The sequence below is a fragment of the Lolium perenne genome, chromosome 3, assembly GCF_019359855.2.
Source record: "Lolium perenne isolate Kyuss_39 chromosome 3, Kyuss_2.0, whole genome shotgun sequence".
Taxonomy (NCBI): domain Eukaryota; kingdom Viridiplantae; phylum Streptophyta; class Magnoliopsida; order Poales; family Poaceae; genus Lolium; species Lolium perenne.
Genome location: NC_067246.2, coordinates 192,919,613 through 192,929,791, shown reverse-complemented (window position 1 = coordinate 192,929,791; position 10,179 = coordinate 192,919,613). Strand labels below are relative to the sequence as shown.

Genomic DNA, 10,179 nt, shown 5'->3' with positions numbered 1-10,179 from the left:
ATAAGATGGTCCATTGCACATGCGTTAGGGACGTAAGTATTATATACTAATAAAAGAAATACTCCCTCCGATTCATATTACTTGATACTAATATAGATGTATCTAGACACATTTTAGTTGTAGATACACTCATTTTAGCATCAAATAATTTAGATTGGAGGGAGTAAAAAAACCCGGCTTGAGTAGAAGAAAAAAATAAAAGATAGAAAAAAACCCGGCTTGAGTAGCAGAAGATAAAAACGGGCGTCTGGATGCCCCACGAATGCAAGAACACCCGGATCCGCCGTTGAAATTGGGTCACCACCTCCACTTAAAACCCTAGCGCGTCGCCCGCAATCGCATCCCCCCAAAGCCCCATATCCCGCCCCTCTCTTCTCTTCACGGTTTCTCCGAGGTTATTTTGGTCGTCTCCTCGTGCTGCAGCGGCTGTTCGGGATCCAGCCATGTCGACCAACAAGGGCGGAGGCGGTGCCGGAGGCGGAGGTACGTTGCTTTCCGTCTTCTTCTAACGCCGTTGGCTGTGCTGGATTCGAGTTTTGATCTTCGGCCTTTGCGTTCTCTGAGCTGGTTTCTTGGTCCGAGGGTTGCAGGGAAGAAGAAGAAGGAGGTGAAGAAGGAGACGAAGCTGGGGATGGCGTACAAGAAGGACGATAACTTCGGGGAGTGGTACTCCGAGGTGCGTTTTCTTGCATCTCTTAATTTTCTTACCGGATTGGCGAAGGTTTACCAAATGATTCTGCGCGCATGGATGTGGAAACAATTAGTTAGGGGCTCATAGTTTCTTCCTCGGGAGAAGTTCTGTGGTGTGAGAAGCTTAAAGTTTGTTAATGGTTAGTACTTCTTTTTTTGCGGGTACAAGGGGATCTCATTAATCAGATAGGGTTGGTATTGACTTTCTTGTTAGCCTGTTGCATTTTTAAATTGTTAGGTCAGTTGTTATTATGGAAGAAAAAGCAGCAAACTTTCAGTATTTGATAGTTCACCTGTGCCCTTGTTACTTAATGTATAGTATGCACACTTATTGCATTTTTGTAGAAACGAAAACAAGAAACGCCAAGGATGTGCTGTGTGCTAGATGGGTGATTAGATTCCCTTCAAACTTCAACTTAATCCCGTTCTTGCTAGGCGCTCATTTGAAGCTTTATTTTTGTTCATCCAGGTTGTTGTTAACAGCGAAATGATTGAGTACTATGACATCTCTGGTTGTTATATCTTGAGGCCTTGGGCGATGGAAATATGGGAATTGCTGAAAGTAAGTTTTCTCAATACCTTCCGCAGTCTGAAATTTATCTAACCAATATATATTTTACTGTTTGTCAGTATTTTCCCTTTACAATTAAATATATCTTATATGTATCCTTTCTTGTGAGTTCTGTGTGTACTAATGTAGATGACAGTATTTGCGGTTCTAAGAAAACCATTACTATTTCTGGAGATGGATTTTGGTTGTCACCTGAAACTTATCTTTTGTTTATGCCTATCTTGCTTTTCTCTTTTCTTTTTGCAATTTCTAAACTTCTGTATATCCAATCAACAACTGATATAATGAGTTGCGAATGCATGGTCTGATTATTAATGCCCCTTTTTAGTTTTATACATGTAAGTTACATTTTTTTCTTTCATTAATGTGTTTTTATTTTCGTGGTGGGCACCTTTTTCTACTGAGATATGTCCTCCCCCTCCTTCCACCCATCCACACACCCTGAACTTAGTGTTGAGCTGGAAGTCTCAACTTAAAAAAGATATAATTTATCCCCTTTCCTTTGACAAAACCAGGATGGTTTTTGCCCTGATGTGTTGTACACGTAGATGAAAATATTTCTGTGAAGCTAAGGTTGGCACATCAAGTCCCCCCTCTTCCCCGCTTATGCCCTTGTTTGCTCAAAGGGTTGATGGCAAGGATTACAAATCGACGAGTCGTCAGGGAACCGACTCAAAGACTAGTCGTGACAAATATAGACTACTGCTCGACTAGTCGACATGTGCTTCAGCAGCGTACTTAGATGGCAACCAGATAGGTGCAGAACCAGCGGAGGGAGGGCGTCACAATGCTTCTAGCCACCTGGCGGCGGATGCTCAGTGGATGCCGGCAGCAGCCTGGTCCAAGGATTAAGAGTCGCTCGACTAGTCTATGAGTCGGTACTTGTGTTCCAACCAAAAACCTCGACTTGTCATGACTAGTTGCGACTGTTCCATGAGTCGGTACCCTAGCGGCTCGTCTCGACTCATCGACTTGTAATCCTTGGCCTGGTCCCAGGTGAGGTGGCTTGTTCTGGAGCAAGCCTGGAGATAGCTAGTGTTCAATGTTTCCATCCCGTGGGCTGAGCGCTTCACTTATTCATTCCCAAATTGAATCGATCGACTCAAATACCACAACTAATCTAGATTAGTCCATGACTAATCGCTCGACCACTCGAGTCGAACTAGCTAGTCAAAAGTCAAGTTAAGACTCATAGACTAGTCCTTAGACTCATAATCCTTTGGTTGACGATGGGTTCTAATAGGTTTTATACCTAAGTGTTGAACTTTAAACTTGGCCCTAAGTTCAGTGGGTAATTGGCACTTATCTTTTGTTTTAATCATCGTGAACCCATACTGTTAGTTTCTATTTCAATTATCAAGTAACACTGACATTATTATATTTTCCCTGTTCCATTTAAGTAACCGCTGTTTGATTTGATGCAGGAATTCTTCGATGCAGAAATAAAAAAGTTGAAGCTGAAACCATATTATTTCCCTTTGTTTGTTACTGAAAATGTTCTGCAGAAGGAGAAAGATCATATTGAGGGCTTTGCACCTGAGGTGTGCCTTTTCTTCCATTTTTTTTCAGGCTGCTCAAATTAATATATTGATTTAACCTGCTGTTTATCCTGTTCAACTACGGCAGTAACTGTTGGAAAGTTAAAAGTTGAAAGAAAAATAAACACTATTACAGTTCCCAAAATGTACCAAAATTTGTCAAGGTATAGCTATGAAGCAAACAAATCACTGTTTTCTTGGACCCTAGCAATCTCGAAAGTTGTGTTTTGCTTGACCTGCCGAATGGTTTATATATGAATTGATGACATAGCATAGAGTCAAAGATATAGGAATAATTTGGAGTATTGCACTGGAATTGGATGTAATATAGTGCGAATAACTCTACTCATTTGTGAAAATTCCGTACTTAATCCGCATGAAGGAAACCTATATGCCCCTGAATCCTTATGATTTATGGGGTCATTGTAGTTAGGGAGGGGCGAAAGGCTGATATTGCATAGTTATAAATTCAATTCAAGCAACTCTTATTGAATGATACTATCTTCTCGAAGAAAAACATAAATGGAATGAACAATATGCTTTGTCAACCTATCCGGACATTGAACCAGTTTTGTGCCAGCCATTTGGTTTGTTGGTGTTGGCAACTGCCTTTTGATGCAAGGTTATAAACCAATAAAATTGCATAATTGTGTGTCAGCCGGCGTGTTATCATCATTTCTGATAGGTTCTAGCCCCTTATGAGGCAGATTTTCGAATATGATTTTAATTAAGTTTCTCTGTGCTTTGGTCCTAATAATCTTGTGCAATATCTATCTATTTCTTGTATTGTTTTATGAACATACTAACCTTTTCACTTGTCTCCAGGTTGCATGGGTTACTAAATCAGGAAAATCTGACTTGGAAGCTCCTATTGCTATCAGACCAACAAGCGAGACTGTCATGTATCCATACTTCTCTAAATGGATAAGAAGCCATCGGGACTTACCTTTGAAGTGTAACCAGTGGTGCAATGTTGTTAGATGGGAGTTTAGCAATCCAACTCCTTTCATAAGGTAGCTCATTGTTTAGTGGCCTATTACATTTGTCTAGGCACTTCTATGAGTCTGCCTTGTTTCTTATAATGCCTGCATGGTCTTAATATTGTGATAGTGCCTAATGCATGCTTGATAGCGTATTTGCAAAATCACAATATTCATTTGTCTGAGGGAAATAATTACAATGGCAAGATGGCTGTTAGGTATTAAGCTTTTCAAGTATTCGATGGGTCAAAGGACACCAATCAGTCTTACCATCAAAATCATGAAATATCTCTGTCAATTTTTTTTCATGTCAACATTGCTAGACCGTCTTAAACAAAAGAACTGAAGGAAGTTTGGAAAGGAGGTTTTGCAACTTCCGGATTTTCACTAAATATTTTATTCTGGCTACTACAATTCCAACGTTTTTTTTTTGCGGGGGAACAATACCGACGTTGTATTTTTGTATGGTATCAATAACACCAACCATTCATGCTATTCATTTTTTCTTGGATCTTGTGTTGCCCGTTTCTTACGTTGTAGCAATTTGCTGCTCATTAACTCAAAATTTTGATGATTTGACATTTTATTTTCCCAATAGATGCATAAACAAAAAACTGCAAATTTCATGCACCTTGTTTCTGCAAAGCTGCGTCATGATGGCTATATCAGCTTGACCTTTCTCCCCCATAAATTTTCATCAGCTGTCTGGATTGAACACTCTGCAACTGCTGAAATTTTATTTGACCTTCTGCAATTGTTTGGGACTGAAAGGCTTGGTTGTTGTTGTTGTTGTTGTTGTTGTTGTTCTGCAATTGTTCTCCTCAGGAGCCGTGAATTTCTCTGGCAAGAAGGGCATACAGTTTTTGCAACTAAAGAGGAAGCAGATGAAGAGGTATTAATTCCAAAAAAGACTGCACTACCCCATATTTACTACACTTTTTAGTTTTAGAAGTTGATTGTTACTTTTGTAGTAATTAATGATGGAATTTGGAAATGACCAAATCGAGGGGTAGTGACGAAATGTGTGTAGATGGTAAATGACCAAATGGAGGGGTACGTAATCGGAAACTGGTCTAAATTTATCCCTGAATTTTATGTACAAACTTTGAATTCTAGAATGACACGTTCAAGAAAGAATGGAGTAACCACTTATCTCAGTATTTTAATTTGGTTCTGTTGTGAACTTGTCATATTGAATTGTTTTGGTGGTTGTATTGTGAAATAGTATTTTTTGGTTGGTTTTATTCATTATGAACTAGGGATGGCTAGTCTGAATCAAAGGGTGTATCAAGTTGTAAGCTATGAATCTTGTGCCATGGAACAACATTTTAACCTCTTGCGTAAATAGCAGAATGCTACACACATAATCTCACTATGATATCTGGATATAGGTGTTCGCCAATTTATTGTTCTGCCCCAAAACTATTTGAAATCAGTTATGTATCAGAGTAATACCTAAACAAATGCTGTACTATGGTATTTGTTCGATGCTGTGTTTGATAAAATAATTTTATGAATTTTACATGTTAAAACATCAAAGGATTGATTAGTCCTTTTTTGACAATGTCATCAGGTCCTCCAAATATTGGAACTCTACCGGAGAATATATGAAGAATTTTTAGCTGTTCCAGTGTCCAAAGGGAGGAAAAGTGAGATGGAAAAGTTTGCTGGTGGACTTTATACAACCAGCGTTGAGGTATTGATATGAAACTGTTTGCTGCATGTAGCTTTCTCAAAGCTGTACTGGTAAGAATACAAGTGATTTCTGTATTTTCCTTTGCTGCAATATTGAAGTCTATCGTTTTCTTCAGGCCTTCATCCCAAACACTGGCCGTGGCATACAGGGTGCAACTTCACATTGCCTTGGTCAAAACTTTGCAAAGATGTTTGATATCACTTTCGAGAATGAAAAGGGTGAAAGGTCAATGGTGTGGCAGAACTCTTGGGCGTACACGACTCGCTCGGTAATTCTTATATTTCTTTTACTTGAAATGGATTTTGTTGGAATTTTAGACTCGGCAGTGTCACTTTCGCATTTTAACTGATATTGTGTTAGTTACTGCTTAGACATCTCGCTGGGTGACGTAAATGTAATAATAACATTATAAGTTTGACGTTAGATTAACAAATGTTGGCAAAATAGATTCATAGTATATAATAGTTGGTTTCCAAGATGAAATGCTATTTTTAAAGGAAGTATGATGTTAACTTTGTCAAGGCTTTTAACACAATGTTAAGTTGGAAGTGGTGATGTGGGGAATACTTGTATACATCTGTATGTGTTTTTCCTGACAAGATACATAGGTTTTTGTATGAACAACAATAAAGCAGGAACCTCTGCAATTCCCTATACTAGAAATCAATTTGCCTAATTAATTAGGTAAAATAAGGCGATAACCAGTACAATGGGTCCTTTCAGGTCAATTACAAATCATAGTGATTGTATTCTGTTTTTATTCTGTACATACTACATAGTTTGCTGAGAACTTAATTTACCATAATCCCAAGCATATCGGAGCTAGCTTTACAGCGTGTTTGCTTGGGGGCGATTAGAACTGGGGAATGGGAGTTGAGGGGGTACGGGACTAGAATTCTCTTGTTTGATTAGAGGGCATGGGAATTTAAGTGGGAAGAGGATTGGGAGTTCACAAACAAATCCCCACCGATCTCATCCCAAGGGGAACCCTGGTAATTGATCGAGATGAGGACAAACGTCCATATTTTATTACCCACCTCCCGATGACAAGAAACGTGTGAAACCAGCAGAAAATGTGCAGTCAATGAACGATGATGACGAGCTCCATTTCTTTCTTTCTGTTGCTACTGGCGTTTATTTGCAATTTGTTGTTCGTCTGTGTGCTAGCAGGCCACAGCAAGAACGAGTTATTTGACTAGCTAGCTATCTAGGCAGCAATCTACTTAGTAATTTTGCTGGCTGGCCGGAGGCTAGCTTTTGCACACGGAGGATCGTTCAAATCTTTTAGGCTGCTCCAAGAGCAGTGTCCTGGCCGGCTAGCTTTTCATACGGAGGATTGTTCAGATTGTTCAGGCTGCTCCAAGAGCTGTGTCCACGCGTACGGCCAAGGCATCGGTGGTTGTCAGCGAGCTCTGCGCGTATGAGGAGCGGTGCTTCTTGCTGCTGGTGGAAGTTTCCATCACCAGCGATGGGACAACACGACAGAACTGATGAAGTTGACCTGCAGGGCTGTACCCACGGCAACACGACGACCGGGCAGGTGGTCAGAGTGGCTGGCGCCGACGCGGCGTAGTCGTGCACTCTTGCAGAGGCTGATGGAGATGGCAAAGGACACAGAGAAGCCATCGAGGGAGTTGACATGACCGAAAATCCAGGTCGATGGGATGGAGAACACAATCTACGAATAGAAAATAACTTCACGTCAATTCTCCTATTAATTCCCACCTCATACCAAACGTGGGGCTTAGACTAATAATCAGCTTCCCAAGCTAACTCCCCCCTTCAAATTCCCACTCCCTTTCCCCGGAGCTGCCTAACTCGTTGTTAGTGCTAGACCAAAGGCTTTGGCAATTGCCATGTGTTGCAAATTTTTGTTACAGTTTCCTTTCTTGCATAGTTTAACACATTGTATAGATTTTGTGGGATTTTCAGTCGCTGAATGTTCTTTATAGTACTGTTTGCATTTCTAATATTTAGCATTTTTGCTCTTCTCACAGATTGGGGTCATGATAATGACTCATGGTGATGACAAGGGCTTAGTGCTGCCACCCAAGGTGGCACCTATCCAGGTCATTGTAATTCCTGTGCCATTTAAAGATGCTGACACAACAGCTATTAAAGGGGCATGTGAGTCGGCCGTTTACAGCTTGAACCAAGCAGGGATTCGAGCAGACTTGGATGCTCGTGAAAACTATTCTCCAGGCTGGAAATATTCTCAATGGGAAATGAAAGGTGTCCCTTTGAGAATTGAGATAGGTCCAAAAGATCTGGCAAACAAGCAGGTAGTAATGTGTCACTTGCCAGCATTCAGTTCATGGATTATTCCGCTAGTGATTGAAAGTACTTGGGCCATTTACTTTTGATCATGCAGATAGTGTGCTTCACAAACTACTCCTGTTTCCATTTTGCGCTGTAGGAATATTCACAATAGTTAGTGCTGTTGCCTTTCATATCCATCATACAATTACTTGCAGCCTTATTAGTGGACATATTCTTTCTCTCTCTCTCTCTCTCTCTCTCTCTCTCTCTCTCTCTCTCTCTCTCTTGTATAATATTCTTTTTTTTGAGAGAGAGATAAATATGCTCCCTTTTGTTTTTCCTATTTGCTCGAAGATGTTGGATATTTGTCTTCTTTAACTTGTTCCTGGATCCTGAGATGTGTATTCAGTCCTAACAAAATCCGATTAAAACTATCATACGCTGGAGGTTGGATTGGACTTAACAGACTGTCGCTGTTCTTTTGTATGGGTGAAATCAAGTAGCTAGTGGATATGTATAACTAGCCAGAAGCACTGTTGCATGATTCCAGGAATTAGTTGCACTTACTGATTTAGATATTATTTTGTCTTGCCTCACTAACCATATGATGGCACCCACAAACTGGCTCATCTTTCCAGGGACTAGATGATCCTTTTAGATTTCTACAGAGTTGTAACAATGACCTCGTAGTCTTTGTTTATTTATCATTTCCTGAACTTCCATATGGCAGATATATGAAGTACTCAATTAATTTTATATCTTTTCAGGTGCGCATTGTCCGGCGAGACAATGGTACAAAGGTCGATATTCCTTCGGCCGACTTGGTAGAGCAGGTTAGAATGTTGCTGGATGGGATTCAAGTAAACTTGTTTGAAACAGCGAAACAAAAGAGGGATGCTTGCATTGCACCCATCAACACTTGGGATGAATTCACAGCAGCTCTCAATGAAAAAAAGTTAATATTGGCTCCATGGTGTGATGAAGAGGTACAAACCTACATTTTTTCCTATACCACCTTCCACCCTGATACTTCTCAATCACGAGTAACTTGGAGTGACTAGCTTGGCACACTTGTTCTTTTTCTAGTGCATATTCTATATCTTTCATTATATTGGAAAACTGGTGGGAGTGATGGGATGTGCACTAACGTCGATAATTGTTTCTGAGACTAGTATAACGTAACTAATGATAAACCTTCATATTCTGAAGCACTCTCTGCAAATAAATAAAAATTCTGAAGCTAATCCATGGAAGGATGTTATTGGGCTGGACTTCACTAATACATAGGCAAAAAAAAAAATCATTTTCTTGCTGGGCTGGGCGGGCCATTGGCATGTGTTTGCCCCAATGTAGCGCCGCCATTGGTTTATACTTGTATACATCCACTTGCCTGGCTCACTTCTTTGGGAATGTTGTTTTCAAATCATAAAAGTATCTAAGAATAAATTTTAACCCCAGGGTGACTTATTTGAGTGGAGGAACTAGCATTTAGCAGACGTACTCAACATTGTTGTGCTTGGCTTCATGAACCACTCACATACTCCTGGGTGCTAGGTGTTCAGAACTCCTTTGCCAAAAAAATATTTCATGTTTATCATACAATTTGTTCCCTTCTACAGGAAGTCGAGAAGGACGTGAAAGCTCGTACAAAAGGCGATCTCGGAGCTGCAAAAACATTGTGCACTCCATTTGATCAGCCAGATCTTCCTTCCGGTATGCTCTATGCAGACAACTAACCGTGCTTTTATTACATTTTGGGTTTCTCTTTTGCTACACTTCAACTGAGGGTTCTATACACTTGGCACTAACAACTGCATGATGTTCTGCGCAACAAAAAAATGCAGGAACCGTGTGCTTTGCTTCCGGAAAGCCTGCTACAAAGTGGTCGTTCTGGGGTCGCAGCTATTGATCTCCGTGACCTGGCATATTACTGTTTTCTTCATCCATTTGTCCTGGCACCGCCGTTTGTCGTATACATGATCTTCCATGGTTTTGTACTTTTGTAGTACTGCTTTCGCAGGTTGCATCATCCATTTTTTCGTATACCTGTATTGCAATATGAATCTAACTGTTTTTCAAAATCTTGCTGTTGTGACAATGCAATGTATTGATCGAAGTAACTTTTATCTGATGATATGTTATGTTTGTTGCTTTTTTTCCTTGACAAAACTTTGCAAGCACATACAGGAAAATTATTTATAATTTAGTTTTTTTAAAACAAAAATAAAGCAATTTGGGCTAAATAGACGTGTTGTGCTTTGCTTAACTTTTTTTTTGAAAAATTAAGGAGAACGATACTAAAGGCAACGTGGGGCTATGCCTACACACCACGGGGCCAAACCCATTCATCCATTTTAAACGTCAGTCCATCAAGACAAAGAAGATGGGGAAACACGAGATAGTTGAATGTAGATGAATAAGCCAACCTTTCAAAAGTTGTGCCAT

The 10,179-nt window shown here is 40.1% G+C and overlaps 1 protein-coding gene across 1 annotated transcript; it reads left to right on the top strand.

Annotated features, from left to right (window-relative positions):
* The first annotated feature begins 278 nt into the window (after positions 1-278).
* LOC127342956 (proline--tRNA ligase, cytoplasmic) lies at positions 279-9,866 on the top strand. The gene is made up of 12 exons (XM_051369021.2): positions 279-483; positions 591-676; positions 1,160-1,252; positions 2,686-2,802; positions 3,625-3,812; positions 4,605-4,671; positions 5,353-5,475; positions 5,591-5,743; positions 7,473-7,757; positions 8,502-8,720; positions 9,354-9,447; positions 9,579-9,866. The coding sequence occupies exons 1-12, from the start codon at positions 444-446 to the stop codon at positions 9,641-9,643; spliced, it is 1,530 nt and encodes a 509-aa protein (XP_051224981.1). The 5' UTR covers positions 279-443; the 3' UTR covers positions 9,644-9,866.
* Positions 9,867-10,179: the final 313 nt, after the last annotated feature.